At 41.6% G+C, this 24499-nt stretch overlaps 1 protein-coding gene across 6 annotated transcripts in view; it reads right to left on the reverse strand.

The window, feature by feature from the left end:
• Window positions 1-24499, reverse strand: part of CPQ (carboxypeptidase Q) — a 505229-nt gene that overhangs the window by 213811 nt on the left and 266919 nt on the right. For 2 of the 6 annotated variants that reach the window (XM_057532253.1, XM_057532252.1), the window contains exon 5: window positions 1731-1804. The exons of the other annotated variants lie outside the window; for them this stretch is intronic. In XM_057532253.1, coding sequence (XP_057388236.1) covers window positions 1731-1804 — 74 coding nt within the window. The remainder of the gene's footprint in view (window positions 1-1730; window positions 1805-24499) is intronic. 6 annotated transcript variants of the gene reach the window in all.

The following is a 24499-nucleotide window of genomic DNA, read 5'->3' on the forward strand; positions in this document are numbered from 1 at the left end:
TACAACAGTAGAAATTTGAAATGAGATAAACATAAGTTTTATATTTTTTCCCAACATCCTCAAGGACCTCCTTGTACCCACTTTGGAGACCTCTTTGCTCTCTGCCCACAATGACCTCTGCTGAACTGCAACCATGACCTCCAGGAGGGCAGGGCCCATGGATGCCTTGCTCATCCTATAATCCCCATTACCGTAGAGTACTCATTGAGTATTAGTTCCCCCTTGAGCCCTTTCCTTCCTGGGGGGCTGACACTAGACATAGGTGTTACTAGTTTCTCTGTTATCTTTAAGCAGTCTAATTCTATAACCTCTGGGGGGCACTAAAGAGAACTTCTCCACCCAGTGACAGAATGACAAGCACTGGAATGTAAAGTGAGTCCCTTAGCCTAAGGCTACTGATGAAAGTGAAGGAGAATTTTTATACCCTCTAGGAAATGCAATCCATTAAACCATTAAAAAGAGGAATTTGAGGTATTTCCCCACTATCCAATGGCACTGGAAGAATTTTTAAAGTTGAAGAGTAAATACGGGAACACTGTAACCTTTCAGAAGTACAACTGTTTAAAAAGAGCATACTGGGAAGCTGCTCAAATATTCTAAAACAATGAGCAGCTTGACATTTTTCAAACAAATATTTTAAAACTCAGGTCCACACGTGCACTGGAAATTAATGCCATTTGTTCAACAATAATAGACTTGATTCACATCTACTCTTGTACGTTGGATTATATTTGCTGATTTCATTAAACCTTCAAAAGGTTACAGCGGTTGACATATGAAAAACTCCACATCTCTAGAAGAAGGAATTCTGTCCCAGTCCTTTTTACAAAACCTCTCTTCAGAAAGAAATGATAAAGCACAGGACTCTGTTCCTCACTATCCCTGATTATATATTCAAACTTCTTTATCTACAGATATACTAACAAGGAAACAGAAACAGGTAGTCATGAACAAACTTGGGACTGAGAACAAGGCAGGTACCATGGGGAACTCCAAGAACTGCCTGAAGGGACGTTGTAGGGAGGCCCAGAGACCTGGGCTCCTCAAGCAAGGGTCACAGGATGCAAAACTGGGCATGAATGAGCCCACCTCAGCACTCAACTGGTGGGACCAGGGGGCATTTTGATCATAGATAGGACTCCAGAATTCAGTACTTAGCAATGTCAACTGTCTTCCTATCTCTTCTTTCCAGAACACTAAACAAAAACACACAAACAAACAAACAAAAAATCCTCAAAAGGGATTTCAGCAGAACCAACAGAAGGGCTGTGTAACTACAGAGAGATTGAAGTCAGCCCTTAAATATGCTTTAGAAAGCGACTTGAACTGGAAAAAACTTCTTGACCATGCCAGAAACATATGATCAATGTGGGTTAAATTAGGGTTTCCATAATCGTGACAGTAATTTCTGCAATAAGATCTTTAACAGTTACTAATGTACAAGACTCTCCAGCCTAAAAGGCTTAGTGACACAAATAACTATTACATTGTCAAATCCTGAGTAACAATAAAAGTCCTGGAATTAACCCCAATATGCATTAAGGGCTGCAGTTACTGTATCTGTGGCCTAGATACATTTCTGAAAAACTTCAAAAAAAAGGCTACAACACTTCTCACTAGCGGTTGTGCTGTAGCCCTATAATGCCCTTTATGTATTTATTTCCTTTCTCTTTTGAAAAAGAAGGCTTCTTCAGATTCCTAGTTTCCTTAACAGTTTCATTTTAACTTACACAAACCAAGAGGGCCAGACTGCTATTCTCCAGTTGTACACGTTCCTTAACTTTCTCGTGCCTTGGTTTCTTATCTATAAAAGCAGAATAATAATAACACAAAGTATTGGTTATTATGAGGATTAGCTGAATATACACAAATCATTTAGGACAAAGCCTGGTCCATGGTAGTCAATTATCAATTATTTGTATTACTTTTATTACTTGAGTGGTTTATATAGATATATGAAAATAGGTCCAACCATGATATGGGGCAAACTTTCAAATTTTTGATAATTTACTTCCAGGTCATTCAGCTCTCCTATTTAAAATTCCAGCCTATGAGTATCTCTTATTCTACACTGGAGTACTAGAGGGCTTTCCAAAGGAACAGTATTTGGGTAGGTCTGGAAGGCTAGCGGCTTTCAACTGAAGACTCCAGCTTTCAATCATTCAAACCACAGGACAGTACACGGGTCTGGTAGGAGAGTTCCAGAAAGCAGATCTCCCATAAGTAATATATTTAATGCCCTCTCAGATAGAGTTCAACCATGTTAGATAAAAGTACATCACAGGGATTCCTGGTCCCAGCTACAAGTGGTGACATTAAAAGGGTCATATTCAAAGTTACTTCCTGAATCAGAGAAAGAGCAGAAGGGAAGAGATGGTAAGAGGCACTAGGTTGGTATTTCTCTATGTGTGGTCCTCAGAATGCCAGCATCAGAATCATCTATGACATCAGTAAAAATGCAGATTCCTGGGTCCCATCCCGGACCTACTGAATCTGAATCTGAGCATGGGTCCGAGGAATTTACATTTTTATTAATCACCTGGATGATTCCTGTGCATGCTAAATTTTGAGAACCAGTCCAAGAAATTCGACTCAGGTTGTGGGACCGAGCCATAAACCTGTGCTGTTGGTGAGGGATCTTCTGTGTCAACTAGAGGAACCGTGGATTGGTTGAGCTCTGGCTTACCTCTCTTACACCCCAAGGGTCCCTTTCATTTGCTTCATCCCTGCACTTATCCCAGCCTCAAACCGAGAACCCAACTCTACAAATCGAACTGGGACCAGAAGAGGCAAATGGGCAGGGCTTGCCATCCTGAGGACTTGGCCCCAACATTGACTTTGTAGTATTCCTTCCTTAATGTGGCTTCTGGCAAGATGATCAAATTTCCATTTAAAAAACAACCATATAAGTTCAGGGTAAGACAGTAAGGCTTGAAAAAAAAAACAAAAACAAAGAAAGAAAGAAAAAAAACACTCAGCTCCTCCCTAATAGGGATGAAAGAAGAAAATGGAATATAAAAAATGTACCAAATAAAAAAATAAAAGAAAAAAAGAGAGAGAGAAAAAAAAGAAAATGTACCAAATAATTGCTTTTTGTGGTTTGCTTGTGAAATCAAGTTAGGCAGTCTTTGGAAAGACAATGTATGAGGTTCTGCTAACAAGAGTAACCAAATTGTTTCTCTAAATTATAAATCAGTATATATATATACTCCTATGCTATTTAGACATTGCAAGATAAGTTATCTTCTCTAGAGAAAAGGAAAAGGGGAAAGGATAAGGATAATAAAGCATTCTAGCATATATATCAACATTAAAGAAATTCAATATTTCAATAGTAGCTTGAATGGCTAAACATCTTCCTCTTTAAATGTTAGCTGCCTTATTCTCTCTTTTTATCAGTTCAGTTTTCTTGCATTTGTATTTGTTTAAAAATTAAGGGGCTTCCCTGGTGGCGCAGTGGTTGAGAATCTGCCTGCCAATGCAGGGGACACGGGTGCGAGCCCTGGTCCGGGAAGATCCCACATGCCATGGAGCAACTGGGCCCGTGAGCCACAATTACTGAGCCTGCGCGTCTGGAGCCTGTGCTCCGCAACAAGAGAGGCCGCGATAGTGAGAGGCCCGCGCACCGCGATGAAGAGTGGCCCCCGCTTGCCGCAACTAGAAAAAGCCCGTGCACAGAAACGAAGACCCAACACAGCCATAAATAAATAAATAAATAAATAAATTTTTTTTAAAAAAAAAATAAAATTGTTACATTTGATCCATAGGAATGAGAAGAGGACATCCGATGCACAATACATGTATAGGTGTGAAACTGTGCTTGCTCCACTACTGTGAGGGCACAGAAGGGTACTGTACACTTTCACTCCGGTAGTTTTAGAATCATGGATCTCAGTTATGCTCGTGACGTCCCTAGTAGGGCAAGGAAAACGTCACCTCCGGCAGGAGTGGAATGGGGGACCTGGAGTGGCTTGGCAAAATCTCCAGGGTCCCACAGCACACTGGCCAGGAAAGTCTCAGTTGCGAGCATCTCAGTCACCCCGTCGACTCAACCCCATGCTGATGCTCAATCCCAACTCATTACTACTAACAGCAGCCGTATTGTCCAGCGTTAAGGTACACGGCCACACTGTGGACAGGCGCCTACAGGGAAAGAACTTGTTACGGAGTGTAAACTGGGGGAGTATTTAGGCAGCTGAAAGTCTGAAGCTGATTTACATGCCAAGCCAGCCAGGACAAAAGAGGAAAGAAACTAGGGACCGGAGGCAAATTCAGCTGAGCTCTGGAATGCAAATGAAGTTTACAAATGAGAAAGGTATCAAGGTTATAATAGTAAGAGTGCAAGGCCAGCACGAGTTCAGCCAATCCCAGCAGCTTGTTAAAAGCAGTTCTCCCCTACCCCACTGAATGTGCTTCCTGATTTCAAAGTTACATAAGCCCATCTGCGGCAGGCAGCACCAGCACCGCACTCCATCCACTACCCACATTCCATCCAGCTAATTAGCAAGCACCAGACATACTTCTATGGGAGAGGGCTGAGAGCAATTTTGTAAGTCCCTGTGTTTTCATTAATGTGAATTTCTCAGCCTTTCTAGGTCAGAGAAACGCTGGGTGATTACAAGCTCTTACTTGTATGAAAAGGGGAAAAAGCATGCTGGTACCTTATAAGGAGCGGAGGCCAGTTCCCAAGATTTGGGGAAAGAAGATGGAGCGCTTGAAAGAACGCAAAGGTATTTTTTCTTAAGTAAAATAAATTGATAGACTGTTTTACATCTCCCAAACGAATCAATCAAGGGATCATGTAAGGTGCTTTGAGTATTGTTACAAAAGAAGACTAAATCCAGTAATTAAAGGTGGACTAGTTGATGGAAATTCAACTTCTTGTAGTTCTTCCTAAACTACGAGTGAACTGAAAACTCTTTGTAGTATTCATTCATTCATTCATTCATTCAACAAATGCTCAGTAAAGCCTACCTCATCCCAGGAACTGAGATGGACTCAAGGAACACAGAGGTTGAGGTGCCTCCTTTGTACTCCAGAAGCCATCTGCCCCCTCATCATCATCCCATTTGCAAGCTACTCAGGAATATTACTTTGTCTTTTCCACTAGATTTTTAGCCAGTCAGTTAATGAACACTTGAGGAAAGAAAGATAGAAGGGAGTGAGAGAGAGATGGAGGGAGACACAATTCCTTTCAAAAAGCACATAATCTAGTTTGCTGTGAAAGTCAAGGTGGTCTGGAGTCTCGTATAAAGGGACCACGGAGAACTGTTGGCTTTTTTTCCCTCTTCGTGAGCTAAGTCCTCCATATGGGACCAACCCTAACCTTTGGCTGATGAACCATAATTTTATGTGGAGCTCTATCAGTATCACATTCATTTTAGAGTTGGGAGGAATTAAAAAACCCATTTGGGATATTTGTTTTCAATGTATGAAACTGTGTAATTGTCAGGGAACAATGAGGGAAATCAAATAGGGCAGGAAAGGGAAAACAATTTTTACAGAGAAAAGCAGAATTCATGTTTTGGAATAGCCAGGTTAAAAATATTTATTATGATAACAGAGTCAGACTCTCATTACACTTTCACTTGGCATCCCTGAAAAAAGTATTAGTGGTAAAAATTAAGACACCTGAAATTACCAAGCATTGGGGAAGACAGGGAACAGCCAGAACTCTACGTACTTCTGGTGGGAATGTAAATTGGCACAATCCCATTGAAAACAATTTGGCATCACCTAGCAAAGCTGAATATGTGTAAACCCCTTGACCCAGAAATTCCACTCCTAGGTATATGCCCTAGAGCAACTTTTGCACATATGTGCCAAGAGACATGGACAAAAATATGTTCATAAACTGTACTATTTGAAACAGCAAAAACTGGAATCAACCCAAAAGTCCATCAACAGTCAAATGGGGAGGTAAGCTATGGCATAGTCACACAATGAAGTATTATAAAATGTGAAAATAAATGAAGCACAGCTGCACACATCAAAATGCATGCTATGCTTTTAAAAAAGCGAATTATGGAAGACTACATACAATTAAAATAGTTTTATAGAGCTTTTAAAAAAGCAAAACTATATAATATATTGTTTAGAGATACATATATGGGAAACCTATTTTAAAAAACATAAAAGGATTAACACAAAAAATCCAGACTAGCATTTGCAGGGTGAGGGGACACAGAGAGACCCTAGGAGTGTAGCCCAAGGTAGAGTCAATGGGACTAGTGATGTTAGGTTGCGATCGTTTCATTATACAGATGATCGTTTCATTATTAGGCTTCACAGTGTACACAGATGATACATATTCTGTTGTACAGATCAACTGTGACATATATAAAATATTTAAATTCTGGTATATCATATGATGAAATACTACACAGCCATGAAAATAAGTTAATTAGGTCCACATGTTCTGATAGGAAAAGATCAAGACAAATCGTTTAGGTTAACAAAAGACCAAGACAGAACAATACCATAGTACACTCCCATTTCTGTAACAAGTTAGCCAAGATATTAAAAGCTCATATAACTATGTGATGAGTATATATTTGTACTGAATACCTTCTGCTAGGCCCTCCAACCCACCCTCCACCCTGCACTCTGACTGAGGAGGTTGACCTGGATGGACCCCATCAATCAGTTTTCCTGCTCCCTGGCTTCCCATAGGGTTCAGTCAACAGGGAGCTTCAGCAGGAGAATGGAGGGAGGGAGAAGAGGGAGGTCAGTGTGCTTATTCCCAGCTACCTCCCTGTAGGTGTGGCCACATCCCTCCACCAAAGGTCTCAGCACCATCAGAGGGTCCTTTCTGCAGCACGTTCCCTGTGTCCAGGTATCCATGAAACTCCCTCCCTGTGCCCTTTCAGGGCTAGGGATAGTAAACACTGTCTCTTGCGGCTTCCCTCCACCATCTCACACTTGGTAAATAGTCCCTTTATTAAACTCAAATTATCCTAATTTGATTCCACCATCTGTTTCCTGCTGGGACCCCAACTGATACAATTATACATGGATATACAAGCATAGGAAAAGGACTAGAAATATACACAAGAAAGGTAATCAGTGGTTAACACTGGTGAAAGAAGCTAGAATTAGAGAAAGAAGGAAACACTAAGGTTTGGGCCTTTATATTTTTGTATTGTGTAACATTTCTAAGAGGCAAATATTCATGTATTTGAGCAAAACAAATTTTACGAGTACCAGAAAAAATAATGTTTTAAATGCAAAGCTGGGCAGTTTACTTAAAGGACCAAATCAGGTCCCTTCATCTCTACATCCCTGGTCCCCAGCACAGTGCCAGCCACACAGTAGGTGCTGATAAGAAATGCTGACACTGTAACCCAGTGAACCTTAGACCTAAAGGATTTCTCAGAAGCAAGGTTAGCTTCTATGGAGTTAAGTAATAAAAGGGAAAGGATAAACACCTGCTAGAGTAGCTCCACACAGGCTTCCTAGAGGCGTGGGTAACGGGGGCCCCAATGACTACAGGTGCAGGCAACAACTGGGCTATGAGCCTGGTTCCTGGCCTGCACGGTGTGCCCACGGCTGAGGCCCCAGGCCCTCTGCACTGAGCTGGGCATGAGAATTGCACCTAACCATGCTTATGGAGGTGTCTCTCCAAGGCCAGACAGACTTCAGTACTACTATCTCCCCTCTTGGTACCCAGGGTCTGGATGCTTCTCTGGACTATGAACTCTGTGGTTGAACCCTTTGGCTACCAGGCTATGACCACTAGACTGGATGCCATCTGGGCAGCTGAGGCTGTGGGTGGCCACCAACATCTGTCTGAGCCCAGGAAGGAGATTAAACCCAGGTCCAGGCTCCCCCCAGGCTGGCCCACTCAGCCATAGAAAACCAGGTCTGGTTAACTCAAATTGTCCTTCAAAACTCAGTTCCTCTGAGAAGCCTTTCCTGATTCCCTGAATTTGAGTTAAGCGCTTTCCTTCTTAAATGGTACATAGATACTGTGTACTTCCTCTATCATAATATTTTTTATACTATTGATATATTGAAATCACCCATTTACCTGTGTGTCTCTCTCACTAAAGTACAAGCTCTGAGGACAGGGGCTGAGTCTTAGTCACCTCTGTATCATAAGCGACACTGACATAGAGTAGGGATTCAGCAAGTACTGGAAGGAAAAAAAAAAAAAGGAAGAAGGAAGAGATGGAGTGAGGAAACTAAGGAAGGAAGGGAGGGAGGGAGGAAAAAAAGAAACCACACGCTGCGGGATCCATAGATATGACAACGCAAAATAGATCACCCTGTTTTGCCTACTTTGATGACTTAAAGCAATGGATATCCAAGAGTCCCTGTAAAGGTGAAGTCATTGATTTATCACATCCTTCTGAGAACCTCCCTTCCACCAATTACTGTGCTAGGGGCCAGTGATATAATGGTGAGAAGAAAAACAGATCATAGACCCTTACTCACCCCCTACCCCCACACACATATGTGGGGATATTTTGTTTTTCAAACTCCTGATGTTTCTAAATGTTCTGAAATATTTTCCAAAGCTCTCTTGAGATCTTTGGAGTATTTAGATATTTCTGCATATTTCTAATAATAGTTTTCAGGCAAGAGATTTTGTGAGTGAATTAGCATTAGGTACAGCTATCAGAGACCTGTACTGGTTCCTCTGTGCCAAATTATCTCAAGAATTCTTTGCCAAAGAAACAAAAATGAATGTTTAACTTTGGCCCCCCTCTGTCTTTCTGATGGTTTTACAGAATTCTGTGGTATTTGAAAAGCATCAGGAAAAGTAAATAATGAAGGTTTGGTGTTCCTTTTTTAAACACAAATGAACCCATTAGGCAAATAAGTCAGAAATCATATGAGAACATTAGGAATTAAAACAGACTTGAAAATGATTTCTAAAAGACCTTAGGCAAAATTCTATTCAATTCCATCCAGAAATACTGCATTAGTCCCACCACATTGATCAATGCTACCTTCTGATTGCCCCTCACCACCCTTACCTCCTTCTAATATGTACCCATTGCCACAATGCATCAGGCAGAGAGAATGCAAGAACTTCATTCTTAACAAACAGGTCCAAGGTTTTCTCCAAGCACATGAGAAGTGTACCAAAGGACCATGAAAAGGAGAGAAAGAATAAAACCAACACACAAAATTATAATTTTCTATTGGATGTTCACTACTTGACTTGGGTTCATAAGACATTGGCCATGCTCATTAGAGAGGTAAGCAATACATGCTAAGAAAAGAGGTAGAATAAGCTGGGATGCACAGTCGACTTTCAGTTATCCACATGTGGTTAACCAGTGGAGACGTTTCCATCTCAGGCTGATTTCCTGGGCCACTATCAGGATAAGACTTTTAAGTGGATGGAGTAGATAGTTACTTTGTGCTATGATTTGGGAGATCCTGAAAAATCCTAAAATCCAAACTCTCCATCTTCTCCAACCCCCTCACGGCCCTTTCCATGGTACACAAAATTCCCATGTTATACACATTAAAACACAGACAGGTCTTCACAAGAAGGCAAACTCTACCAGGGAGATAAAACCTTAAACCATTATCAGCCTGTGGTTGGTTATGTGGCTGAGGTATGGGTGGGCTCACACACGCTGGCTCAACATCCATCTCCCCTGCTTTTGAAAACAGAAACCTGGTTTTGTCCTGGGAACCATCTCTTCCCCACTCTGAGTCCATGGTCTGAGTGAAACCGACCGTGACCCCTGGCTCCGGTACAGCACCCTAGCGAGTGCTGGACAACCGCAGACCGACAACCCCCCATCACAGTGAAAGGAGGCAAATGACTCAAGTCAAACTAATGCAAGTTCTATCCAGGACTTCTGCCAGAAAAAAAAAAATGTCCCCATTTCTTTTAGGATGCTAAAATGGTAGAATATAAGCCTGGTGCTATTAAGGCCTTTGGGACCCCATTTCTCAGTTTGCCTGAGAATGAAGCATACCAAAAAATGTAGAGCAAACACCTGATATATTCTAGAAACCTGGATTCAGCCCTACAAAAATTCTTTAGTTACACGAGCCATGACATTGCCCTCTTATTAAACCAGTCTCACTAAGTTTCTGAAACTTAAAATTCCAAGAGTTCTGATTCATACATAGGTATCGATGCCCTAATCAGAATGCATGGTGGAGAAAAACACAGGCTGCAGAGTGGAAGGAAAAGAACGTAACTGGAGATCACAAAGATCTGGCTCTGTCCCTAAATACTTAACGTTGGGCACGTCCCTTCATAAAAACAATGGGGTGGGGTGCATGATAATGAACTCTAAGCTCCCTTTAAGCTTTGACATACCATGATTACAGATATACTTCTGAGAGTGGGGAGAAGAACTAGAGAAAGGCATACTTTGCATGCTTGCAAAGGGAGGTGGGAGTCGGGGGCTTGTTTAGCTGAGCTAATGGGGACCCACAGGCAAGGAAGATGGGTTGCTGACAGGAGAGTGAATGATCGTGCAACAAACTTCAATAACTTGACAGTTTTGCCTGAACCAGTCCTGACTATCGAAGAAAGAAACTTCTGAGTCAAAGTCAAGACCTGTTTATTAACCATTCCCTCCAGGAGTAAGGCTGCCCTAGAGGTCAGGAGATGAAGGCTGTGGCTGGCACACTGATGTGGGATTGGGCCCTTTTTGCTCCACTGAGACCCTGCCAGGAACACCCTCTTCCCCTAGCACTTCCTGTCTGAAGCCTACCCGACCTTTGGCACCCAGCGCAAGGCTCTTCTCCTCCACGAAGCCCCCTGCAGCATCGCTTCATGCAGTGATCTCTCTGTGGTCCTTAATCCTAGGTCACTTGTTATGTGTTCCTCTCACTTAAAAATTACCTGATTTGTGGATGGGCCTTTCTGCAATGATGGGAGACCCCAGAGGATGCCAGAGACGACATGCCCCCCAGTGACAGATGCTGGGTGAGAACTTAGGTCCCCAGCCTCCACATTCAGAGCTCTTCCCTCCACATCCACCAATGACACCTACTGCTGCCTTCTCCTCCTCTTGTTGCCCTTTCACTGAACGTTCACTTCAACCCTGCTGCCCCTGCAACTTCTTCCTGAATGCCTCCTGTGTACGAGGCACTGTGTTAGGTTGCTTGTGAACATTTTCTGTAATCATCACAACCATTCTGGAAGTACACATCACCAGTCCCATTTCAGACATGAGGCACAGTAAGGCTGAGTGACTTTGTCCAAGATCACAGAGCTAAGAACAGGAAGGGCTAGGATTTCAAATCAGGACTATCTAGTCGTGAGGCCATTTTTCTTCCCTCTCTATCATCATCATCACCACCAACACCACATTAGCATCACTGGTACTTAGCAAAGAGCAGCTAAAGATATTACTTTAAATCCTCCCCGCCTTGCCACGTGGATATTAATCTTATTTTCCAGATGAAGTCACTTCATCCAGGAAGCCACTGCTGACCACCACCTCTAGTTGAGCTTAGCGTCCCTCCTAAGTGCTTCTCTTCCATCCTATGCTTCCTCTCTGTTTTTAGCATTTAGCTACTGCCTTGAAAACCTCAGCTTTCTGTCTCCTCCACCGAATTAAAAGCAACTTGGAGGCAGGGACAATGTCTTGTCAGTTGCTTATTCAGTAGATAATTGTTGAATAAATAAGGCTGACAAAAGTTGACAAGAAGCCTCTGCTGATGGTACAGAACACTTTCCATTTCACCCCGGCCCCTCCCCCCACTCACTACAGGAGGGCACGTTCACTGCCATGCAGAGCAAGAACAAACTGGCCCTGGGCTGCCAAGAACAGCAGCATCAAGGGAAAATTATCTCCCTGTGACTGAGGCTACACAATTGGCATTTTCTTACCAAATCTGGTGTTCATGACTTTGCTGGGGCCTAGTCAAAGACAAACCAAAGCTACTTCCAAGAGACAGATGGCAAAAGAGCATAACCTGAGCCAGACCTTTCAAACCACCAATTCCCCATGGCAAGAGCTTTTGCGGGCTCTTTGCATACATCCAGTGGTCCCCACTGAGCCTTGCAGAAGGACTCTACAATCTGAAAGAGTTGACAAAAATCACCTCTTTAATCTATTGTGGCAATTTTTAAAGAATAAACCAATCACCAATCAGCGAGAAATCAGTGGTTGCTGGAGGGTGGTGTGAACATTTTTAGAAAGGCCTTAATACCCTCTTACATGCATTCAGAATCACGGCCTTAAACCCCTATTCCACAGACACCTCCTTTCACCATAAGCAGTCATTCATCTAACCAGTAGTTACTGCATATCTGTTTGGAATCAAGCACTCTCCCAGACACTGGAGAGATAAGGGTGAACAGATGAAACCTGGTATCACAAATGAGCTCTTACCTGGAAGAGGCTGCTCATCAGACCATTTGCACTCACTAGAGTCAAAGCACAGACAATTCCTTTATCAAATAAACTAATGGTTCTTTTGAAAAGCAGGACCAAGGGGGAACTGAACCAAGACAGTACAGTCACCCCTCTGTACCCATGGGTGGCTTGTCTTTTTTCTGATTTTCTTTTTGTGTGTGTGGTTTTCTAAAATGTTTGAAATTTATTCTGATTAAAAATAATTTTTAAAAAAGAAACATTGAGAAAAGTTAGGGAGTAATAGAAAATCCAGAATAAAAAATCTCAGGTTTCCTCTCCAGCGAAGTTACTGATTAACTAGAGGGAAAGAGTCCACGGAGATCCATAAATATCATTCAAGGCAAGAGGACTAAACTAATACCAGGAAGACCTTGGTCTACGCAACCAAGGTCTAAAACTTTTCACCATACCAAGGTACAATCTGGTACCTCTTCTCCTATCAGCTCTACCAAACGAGGCACCTTCTATTTGGAGAGGTTGTGCTCGTAGAACTCTTTTTGCAGCTGGGAGAAATTGGGTGTGTAGGGTCAGGGGAGAGGGAAAAGCAGTAGTCCTAAAGTTTAGTCCCAGGGCTCAGTGATGCAAAGCTATGGAATAGCTGTATGTGCTTAAGGTAGGGACTCCAGTCGAAGAAAGGGAGGACTTACAGAAGCAAGCTAAGCCAGTGGCAGCCTCCTATGCATTCCTCCTGACATGTCTGTTCCTTCTCTGAAGGCCAAGCTTCACCCAGCCCCGGTGATCACAAGTTGGTAAATAAAACAGGAGCAGAAGAAAGAGTGGGACTATAATAAAAACAAACAACAACAACAAAAACCAACAGTGTTGTGGAAAGTGTATGGCAATTTCTCTGGGGCTACCATAAAACTACAGAACCAAAACTTCACTTTTGCCAGAACTTCTTTAGATGAGAAGGAGACGCATTTGTCCATTGTGGCACAACAGAAAAGCTAAAGAGAAGCAAAAAGAAAGGAAGATGGCAATGAAGTCATTTTACCTATTTCGAATTTGAACCCAGCATGGCTGCTATAAGGCAAAAGGTCAGACCAGCATTGCTGAACGTTGGATAATAGCCTTGATCTCTGGAATACTCCATAAGTGAAAGCCCGTCACCTCCTAGCCAATAACATGATCTTTGCTTCAACAAATCCTTTGTGGGGAAGAGGGGGAGAGAGGCCAGAGCCTGAATGTGTGTCTGATGAAAGGCTAATGTGGCCTTTGGTGGGCACACAGCCACTGACAGGAAAGGTGGAAAGAACACTCTTGGTTTTCCCCTTGTCCCTCTGCCTTGGATGTTCAGCACTGTTTGGGGACTACCACCCAGGGAGCTGATGCAAAGGAGGTTACAAGACTTAGCACACTGGTGTTGATCTTTGCCATGTGAATGTCTCTCTGTGGGACAAACATCTCCCTCCTCCCGCAGAGTTGACAGACACAAGTCCAAGTAGACTATAAATCTGTCTGACATTCTAACTGCCCATCAGAATTCTTTCCTTATCTTGGAGTCCAGCCAACTATAATGATCTCCATTCCTACCCTTTGGCCAGATGGTCAAATGACATGTCTGTTGGTGCTCCTGTGAAGGGAGCTGGCATTGTCCTCTGCATTCTGCAGACCTGAACAGTCAACATCGGGAACCAGGAGGGCAATGAAGGCTTTGCATCTAACCACTGGGAAATGGGTGCATGCAAGCTATATCTCCAGTAAAATAGATGGTTAAAACTAAAAATCTCCGAAGAATACCATTCTTACTGCCAGAGAGAGAACTTTTTGGTAATTGTGTTTGTGAGGGTTCAACTTACACTTTAGAAACAGCTAGGCAAAGAATCAAACCTCTGAAACAGTAATTCTACGGACTTCAATGCGGAGCCAGCAAGCGAGAGAGATTCTCTATTCCAAACAAACTCTGCACAATTGAACAGGATTAACATTTCAATATGTCCCAAAAAATCACTCCCTCTATATATTTTAAAAATGTAACAGTTCTCTTAACTCCTCATCCAATGAAGATATAAGGAGTTCCAATTGCTAGCCATCTGCTGAGCTAAAAGAAATACGTGTCCCTCTTTGCTCTGTGACTTTCTATGTATTTGATTCCTTGATCTTGGGCTCATGTGAAGCTGAAGGCTCTTAAGGAGAGAAGATAACACTGTATTTTCCCTGTTCATTTCTGTTGTCATAGAAACCCCTATAGTTTCTGAATACATTTCAGGAAACCTATATCTCCCTCTTGATCTCGTAGCAGTGAAGTTCGGGAAGGAAAAGCTTTCTCCCCTATTGGTTTTTGACTACTCCAGCTGAGGGTGTTCCTTGATATCCCTCCTGACCTGAACACAGTGCCCCTTGAGTTCTCAGAACACAGAAAAGGCTGTTTTCAAAGCATAGCAATTTGTAAAGCAACGTTTGCCTCTGAGACACAGACCTAAGTGAATTCTCTACCCACATTTTTCAGTGGATGCTTTCAGTTGGAAGCAAGCACGAGTAACTGTATCTGAGTATAACTCATTTGTGTGCTTATACACACACTCCTGAAAATTAGAGAATAGAGTGAAAGTACATTTTCAACCCAAACTCTCCAGTGTAAAGACAGATGTAGGAAAAATTAAGCATGTTTCAGAGAGAGAGTCAGAATTGGTGAGAAGCCATGCTTTGAACCATGCTGAAGAAATCTGCAGGAATATCCACTTGGATTTCTGAAATTAAGCCAAAGAGGGGTAACCTGAGAGGGGACTGCATTCTGATTCTCTAGGATAGGACCTGAGAAACTGGCATTCGGGGAAGCATACAAGCAAGCCTAGAAAGACAAGCATTTTTGTTTACTCTCATAAAGCAAAACATCCTACCTGCTACATTCCTTCCAATACAACAGGTCACCTCAGTAAGGCCTTCCTCATGGGAACAAAACGAATGTTACACATTTTATTTCTTTGCCTTGGGAAGGTTCTCTCTAGGAAGTCTTAGTCTCCTGTCCCTCCCCAATAAACAGAAAGAAAGAGCGCACTTGGGATTTTAAACTATCACTCGTTTAGGTCAGAATGATCTTCCATCATTCAAAAGGCTGCACAAGCTCTAAGATAAATGCTTGTTAAGAGTTCATTACAAAGTCATGCCCCAAAATGAGGTTGGAAGGGGAGAGCATCTTCTCACTGGGAATAAGGTATAAGAAAAATAGAGGTTTTGAAATAATCCACAATTCCTTGAAAGCGACCTGGATTGAAGTTTGGTTTTTGTTTGTTTTCAGACTCAGCAGAAAGCCTTCAGGCCCTGGACTCCTCAAATTAAAATCAGACACCAATCCAAGCAAATTGTTTCTTCTGACTTGCCGCCCTCGGATTTGGAGTATAATTTCCCTTCATCAGGGCCTGAACTTCAGAAGCCCATCTTGCAAGCAGCTTTCAGCCCACAAACAAAGTGAAGAGACTCCTGCTTTTCAGCAGGAGAGTCAGTGATGTAGACAGCCTGGGGGCTCTTCGGAGCACAGCCCGGGTGGGTGCAGTCTAAACGCTGCGCTGTTTGCTGTCTGCTCAGGCACTGCAGAGTACACAGGTAAACTGCTTACCCATGTCTGCCCGTTCAGAATACCATAGTCAGGAAAACCTGTTAAGAGGCCTGTAGCCGGCCAACAGATAAACATCTGATAAACATGCATCACCCACAAATCACAGGGCTGTGTATCTGAGGCAACACACAAGGCCAGCACCTCTCTCTCTCTCTCATGTAATCCTCTCTTATATCAAGACCTAATTTTTGGCTTATTCTTAATTCAAAGTAGGCAAGCACTAGATAGCTCATACGAAAGGAACGTTAACCCCTGAATATTGAATTTCCTGACAACTGATTTATGCTACCATGCCAATGTTAACTCCATTTAATTTAATTGCTTTGGTTTACGTTCTTTTCAAAAGCACAAAGGAGGCAGGTTATTAGTGCATAAATGCTCCAGGGTTTGAAACTGAAAGAGCACTTTTCGCTCACTCCCTGTCTTATGATATTAGAAAATGCTTCCTGAGAAAAAGAGATGGGTATGGTCAACCCACAAAATGAATTGAGTAATTACTTAGTTGTAAAACACCATGATGAACTTGAGCTGTACAGGACTTGCTGATCCGGCCCTACAAGTTTTCATTGCCTGTGTCTGTTTTAAGGTCAATGCGGTTGCAGAGGGCACAACTACCTCCTGGCATGATGTATATCATGGGATAAAGCAGAGTAGGTTGGAGGAATAAGCCAGAATTCATCACCAGAGTGCAAATTTCATTGCACTGAGAAACAGAATTAGAAGGAATTCATATCATCTCGGGGCTGGGTTTATTTGAAGGAAAGGAGGACCTGGGGTCTAAGCAGGCAAGAGAGGGTGATGGTGGGAACATCTTAGCTGGGTTGGTTTCTGGAGTATAAAATGCCTCTCTGATGTGTTTCTAGGTTGGGGTTAAGTGGAACCATGTTCTGGTTCCCAGGAAAGAGTCCCTGGGACCCCTGACTTTTCCTCTGATGGGACAGCATAGAGTTTCAACACTTCTCCAGTACCAGATCTTTCATGAATGCTCATCTCCACTGTGCCCTAGGGCCAGCACCACCCCCACTCTCTGGGGACACCATTCTCCTGATGTCTATGAATGCAACCCACTGGGGTCACAACAATGGGAATGGAGCCTCCAGAGCTTCAAGGCTCAGCAGCCCTGCCTTCCTCTCCTTGAAAAAGCCTTGGAAACCCATTTAAGGCTAGTGTGACCCAGACCTGCCTTTAATGTGCTTCGTTTCCCAGCAAAACCTTCAATGTTAGGGAACTGGCATGACCAAGCACTGCTGGACCAAGATTCTCCTGGAAGACCCCAGCTAGCTGCTGGCATCACGGGGAACAAAGCAAGGGGAAGCAATCTTGCCCATCTTCCCCTCCCCCCAAATTATCAAAAGTCAAGTATCTTAATCATTCAGCCTGGCTTCATTTAGGGACGTAAAATGACTCAGAATGAACTCTGAGAAGTAACTTAGGACATTGCCCTCTGCCCTCAAGGCGGTATATAAATGAAGTCACATGAAAGTATGTCATATCTAAAGTTTCGAGAAAAGATTCCACAGCCTTACTCAGTAAACTCTTTCCAAAGTTTCATAGTCATAACTCCGCTACACGTTTCTCATGTTGAAGCTTAAGCCCATTTGGTTTCTTACTGTTCTAGCCTAGATAACCTTCTATGTAAGAAATGTGGCATATTAAAACAAAACAGAATTTACTTATAGAAGTGAAGATTGACTTTCAAATCTTCCTAGGAATCTGTACGTTTACTTCCATTGAGGTAGCCCAGTGCTCAATACATAGTAGTCATTCCTTAAATTTATTTTTAAGTGAATGGATTGTTCAAATATTTAAATAAACTTATGGGGAAGGTTTCTTTTCCCTAAAGCAGTAGAAACAGGAAGAATAGTTTGAAGCTACAAAGAGATAGACCTGGATCTGAACTGTTCAGAGATGCCCAAAGATGGATTAGCCTGCACTGGGGAATGAGTTCCATGTCATTGGGGGTATTCAAGCTGGACAACCAGAATGTTGTCAGAAGTATCTAGGAATTGGAAGAGTGGTTGGGATAGTCCATCTTCAAAGTACTTTGATTCAGACTACAAGGGCAATTACAACTGTCTTTAAGAGGTATAAACAAGGTTTCCTGGGTCTTCAGAGAAGGGAGCAAACATATCCAGGTAGGATGGTGGTTCTCCATCTTGGCTGCACACTATAACCACCTGAGATTTTAAAAATGCAAAGGCCTGAATCCCACCCCCAGCAGCTCTGGTTTAAGTAATCTGGGGGGGGAGCCTGGGAAAAAAAAGATTTTTAACAGCTCCCCAAATGCATCCAAGTATAAGAAGCACTGAATTGGAAGAACTTGGAGAAGATTCATTAAAGAAGGAGAAATTATGTCTGGGCCTTAAACACTGGGTAAGATTTGAATAAATGGAGAGGAAAAGAGAGGCATTCCTGGTATAACTTGGTATATGTGTTTGATAAACACATGTTATAACGTGTTATATATAACATGTTATATATAACGTGTGTTTATGCTCTATAGAGCATTCATAAATGAATGCCAAAAGAAGGTTAATTTACTAATTTTTGTTAGAGTTCATGGGCATTTGTTCTCAGATATAAATTCCAAATGAATTTCTTTCATGCATTCAATAATATTTCCCCTATATTAGTTACTCACAATTACTTTTGTCCTCAGCCCAGGGATGTGCAGTGTAGAAATGATTAAACAAAAGGGTGGGTGGCTGTGTTTAAAAAAAAAAAAATGACAAGGCCAATTCAATTACAAAGGATTAGTAAAAATCTTTTTAATGGACCCAAGGTAGATGACATTCAAACCCTGACACTTGAAAGTATTAATAAACACAGAAGTTTCCTTATTATTTAATGAATTCAATGGTACCTGGTAAATTAAGCCCACCAAACCAAGCATGCAAAAATCAGTCATTATATCTAGTCTGGTTTTATACCCATCTCTTTTTCTCTGAAAAGTGGGCTGAATCAAATATTTCTCTCCCAACTTTCCATGTATAGTGTCTGCTTACTAACACACCATAACTGGAGAGTGAATGGGTGATAAAATAAACCTCATTAACCATTAGAAGAGTTATGCTACGTGGATGTAACCATCCTTTGTAAAAAAAAAAAAATCATCGCACAAGAGTTGTGAAATATTCTTTTCAAATGATAGATAATAAATCGAATGGGCATGATTAATGTCAGCACAGGGAAATTTGCAGTGGTGCTTTCGGTTGCAATATTTTTCTTGTCTGCATAAATCTGCTGAAAAGAGGTTGTAGAGAAAAGGGAAGCTATATATATTCAGGAAATGAGTAAGTCCAATTCTAAACATAGTGCTGTGTTTCTGCACATGAAATTGAGTAAATGTCCACTCTGGTAAACTTTACTGGAAAATGGAAAACTCTCATGCATTTCTATTTAAGGCAGTTAGGGTGGCCACAGAGGTTGATGCAGATGCTATGGATACCTCACCCCACAGCCTCTGGGCTCCCCTCTGGGCTCACTTGCAGCCTTGGTGAACAGAACCTGTTCATGCCTCTGTTCTCTGCTTTTATACCCAAGGGCTTTCTCAGGCATTAAAAGCCTACTAGGAGGGAATCCTAAAAAATGCCAGGGATTTAATGCCCCCAAGGTAACTTTCAACCAATAAGGACAAGAGTCAATGGATAAACCTCTCAGCTTTCCCATCTTTCAGTAGGATAATTCTGAAGCGTGTTCTACAAAGTTTCTAAAAAAGTCCCCAGCAGGACTGAGCCCAGTTGGCCATAGCAATTACCCATGTCTTAATGCATCCTTTATTGGTTTTTTTCCCCTTTCTTTCTCCCTCTTTACTTCACTTCGGCTTCCTGGAATCACCTATCAAATAAACTACTTGCACCCAATTTTTTATTATAGGTTCTGCTTTTGAAGAATCAAACTACGATCAGAGCATCTAACATTTCATTGTCTTCCTAGGTTGGCCAGGGAAATAATGTTTTGAGAATATGCCTTGCATGCACACAGTCGTTATTCAATAAATGATGGGTGGGTGGATGGTTAGATGGATGGACTAATGGAAAGATGGATGGATAGACGAATGGGTGGATGGACAGACAAACAAGAGTATGTTATTGGGGACAACAGAAAAAATAATAAGATTAATACGGGAGCCATGGGAAACAATAACATTTGAAGGAAAGAGAGAGAAATAGAAGTTGAAGAAGGAGACTGAATTGTTCCCATTGGCCAGGTTCTAGGATCTAGTTGAACGATTCTGATGAAAGAGCTGTGCCAGTGTAAGGATGAGAAGGAGTATTTCATGGGGCACAGCTGAGAGGTTTATCTGCTGACTCTTGTCTTCATTGGTTGATAGTTACCTTGGGGACATTAAAAAGGTAATCTCTCTTAATACCCAGACCATGTGTTTAACTGTATAGCCACTGATGATTCAAGTTCATATTTTATACCGTTTCCTTATACTTCTTTGCATCATAATCTTAACAGCTTCAGTTTAATATTTAATGCATTACTTTTAGCCTCCAGATTAGAATTCTGATTTCCAGAGAGATGATATTTTAAAAAATCAAGTGAGGATAATATAGAAGCCAAGGGAATAAAGAATATTAGAAAGTCAACCTGGTTAAGTGTGCCCTGTGCCACTAAGAGGGCTGGTCTGATCTTGACTGAGAGGTCCTTATCCCTGTAGCTCAGTCTTGGCTAAGATGACTTCAGCATCCAGTGGCAATGGCTCACGGAGATATCATCGAAAAGTTTGCAAGCTACTACCTTCTACTTACTTCTGGCCCAAGGAAAGATGGAGATGCTCTGGTAGAGGCAGATCTTCCAACTCCCCTATCCCTACAGGGAATTTATCCTCACTGAGACATATGCAAATGGACCGAGGGGAGGGGTCAGTGTTAAGGAGTGGTCTCAACTGCATAGCCCTGCTACTACCTCAACTTTGCAGGTCAGCTAATCTTATAGGATGCATCACCCAGTCAAGCACCAGAGGACTGATCTGACCCTGCCTTGGGCGCTCTGAGCTCTCTGCACACCATGGGGTGGCCTAATCAAAACCAACCATGTATGCATTCATCTAAAGAAATTGGCTTTTTGAGCATATTATGATCTGTGTTAAGTATTCACTTTTTAAGAGGAGTTTCTGCATTGGAGGTAACTATGAGGAATTTGGTTAAAATTATGATAGATAAGTAGCATTGTCCTATTTAATCAGAAAAGGATGAAATATCTAAAAGCCTTTTAGGTTCAGAGAGACATTGATTTGAAAGCTGTAATACATTTTTACTTCTTTTTAAACAAAACAAAACCCTATTGCATAGGGTCATGAAGAAGAGAAAAACAATGGATTATCCCTGCCTCATGTTTCGGCTGCTAGTCCGTCTCCAATTCTGTTTGGCAGCTCAGGCTGAGTACATGGAATTCATAGCAGTCTATCCCTTTCCAAAAGGAAAAAGAGAAATAAATTAGGGGGTTAATCCTTGCTGTCTGATGAACTCCCACTGTCCGAATCACATGCTGCTGAACAAACAGATTTAAAGCCTCTGTTTGCAAAAAGCATTTTGATTATCATCCAAAGTTGTTTTTTTTCTCCCCCAAACCCACTACTTATGTCATCTTGTAAAACAGACAGTTGGGAAAATATTAAGGGTTGATCCTGGTTAGGAAGAATGGGTTGTCATAGTTACTGTTTTATAAACATGGGCTCTGGACCAATTCCAATACTGATCATAGTTAGGAAACATCTTTCTAATTAGATGGCTAGAGAATTAAAGTTACATACTCTGTGTTGTCACACAAGAATAACAAAGGTCTCTGAAATGTAAAATTTTAATTTAATTTAAAAATATGATTGAAAAAAATGATTGCTACTCTTAGGGAGGAAACAGAAGCATTCTCCAGTTCTTGAGGTAAAATTTTTAGTGAAAAAAATATAATGCACACAAACTTCTTTTAAATTGTAGCCTAAAAATAACAGGAAAGAAATCCCAAATCAAAGTTGTTACTTGAATGTCCCCTCCGTCTCTTCACTTTCTCCCCCAAGATTCTTCCACATATGAGCAAACAGTTACAGCTTTAATGATGAATGACTATGACAATAAACTAAGACTGTATAAGGCCAATAATATCAGATGGTTTACTATATTATTTTGAGGCAAGTTTCTTCAAATTTCCATAGAAATCTTTCTGAGAATGAAGGAAAACGTTGAAAGTTTAATTTTGGGGTGGGGGAAGGTATACTTTCAACACAGCAAAGAACCAACAGTGTAATCTCACGAAAAGGAGAAACCTCCCTGACTCAAGAGCCAACAGTTTTCTGTTCAACCACATACCTCCATGCGGAACACGTCAACTCCTACTTGAAAAGCGGATATCCAGACTCGGGGCTCATAACAGGCGCTCAATACGTATTTGTGGAATGAATGAACAGCTAAAGGCTGATCTAACCACAGAATGGCTTCAAAGCAAAACAAAAACAAAAACAAAACGAAACAAAACAAAAAAAAGTATGTCAGTATTCCATTCTTCACTTTCAGTGGAACAATGACAGAAAATTGAAAGGCATTAGATTCTGGAAGCTGAGTAATAAATAAAAATACTCTTTTCAGATTTAGCAAGTTTGCTGTTTTCTTCATCCCAGCATTAGGCAGAAATCCACCGTCACCAGTGGTAACCCACCAGTGGTAACCTGTCAAAACTCTCTTATGACAAATCCAGTGCATAAACTACACTAGGAAGAAACAGGTGCACATTCTACACTCATGGTAATGGGGAGAGATAAAGAGAAGGAGATTTAAATCGAATAGCCTGCCTTCCAATTCCACCTGCCCCCTGAGCAGCTCTGTGTTTGTACAGACTCTCTGAACAAGCACTTCATCTGTAAAATGGAGTAAATAATAACACTTATTTTAAGGGCTGGCTGAGATTCAAATGATGTGTGTGATAAGTGCTTTATAAACTACAAGGAATAAAATAAAATCAGAAATTCCAGAGTGAATTTTGCTCCTCAGTGCCAAGTGTGTTAGTTGGCTAGGGCTGCCATAACACAATACCACAGAGTAGGTGGCTTAAACCACAGAAATTTATTTTCTCACACTTTCTCACAGGCTACGAGTGTAAGATCAAAGTGCCAGCAGGTTTGGTTCCTCCTGAGGCCAGTCTCCTTGGCTTGCAGATGGTCTCCTTCTCTCTATCTCTTCACACGGTTGTTCCCCTGTGAACGTGCACCCCTGGTCTCTCTGTGTGCCCATTTCTTCTTCTTAGAAGGACATCAATTATATTAGAATAGGACTCACCCTAAAGGCCTCATTTTAACTTAATCACTCTTTAAAGGCCCTATTTCTAGATATGGTCACCTTCTGAGGTACTGGGGGTTAGGGCTTCAATGTCTTTGGGGGGAAGAGAATTTAGCCCATAACACCAACTAAATACGTTTTAATATTAAAATGTGGTGAGAGGATGAGATACTGAAACAACACTGAAGGCTGATCTACTGACTAATTAGCAGAATGCCAGAGGTAAATGATAGCGTTTGGAGAGAACAATATATTATAATTGTTAAAAAAACAAGTTCATTACCAAATAACACAATGACTTACACCAACGACTTCACAACATTAACAGCTAAATGGAGTAGCTAATGGACTTCAGATCATAAGAAATGATTCGTATAGCTGCTCTTTTTCTTGGCTGCTAGAACACAATCTTTCAATTTAACAAGGTTCAGTGAAGCAAGTACCGCTGCCTGCTTAGACTGCAAAATCTCCAGTGCCCCATCCCCAAACCACACCCCCCAATTTTTTTCCCTAAACTTTTCCAAGCAATCTTAGACAACTATCCAATACTTGCTTGGCATTATATTAACTGTCATGATAGATAATAACAAATATAGGTAATACTTATTGAAAGCTTATGACGTCAGGTATTATGCTAAGTGTTTTATATGCATTATCTTGTTTTATCCTCATACAAGCCTCATAAACCAACAATATGTATTCTTATTACCCCAACTTTAATGTGGAGAAACTGAGGCTCAGAGAAGTTAATGACTTACCCATTTGGGCAGGGAAGCAGCTAAGGTTCAAACTTTGGTGTGTCTAACTCCAGAGCCCATATTCTTAGTTACCTCATGTGGCTTTCTTGTCTTAGCCCTAACTGGACTTCTGTTGCTGAAGGGATTCTTTCTAAAGGTTAGGCCATACGAACATCACAGCAAATCTACACAGAAATGATATTAAAGTATGAGAGATGTGTCTACCTAATTAGAAAAATCTAGTTCTTTTGGCAATCTCCCCAATTATTGTGTCCTCAGTTTCCTACAATTCTTCCAGGTTGCCCCAGAATACCTCCCAGAGGCAGTACAGTTTGGGGCAATAAATCTGAGTTAATACTTGGGAATGTAAGATTCTAGTACATCCCAACATTATCCCTTAACTTCTCAAATGATGCCCGAGCAACTATAATGTATTTCAGAGCTTTTAGTGCCTGTTCACAGTTAATGCAGCAAACACAGTGCTGTTCACTTATTTTTATATTCAATAAGCAGGTATTGACTATACCCAGCAGAGTCAGGCCAGTGCAAGGCTCATGGTACACACCGAGTGAGATGTGGTCCCTGCCC

The sequence above is a fragment of the Balaenoptera acutorostrata genome, chromosome 17 (assembly GCF_949987535.1).
Source record: "Balaenoptera acutorostrata chromosome 17, mBalAcu1.1, whole genome shotgun sequence".
Classification (NCBI taxonomy): Eukaryota; Metazoa; Chordata; class Mammalia; order Artiodactyla; family Balaenopteridae; genus Balaenoptera; species Balaenoptera acutorostrata.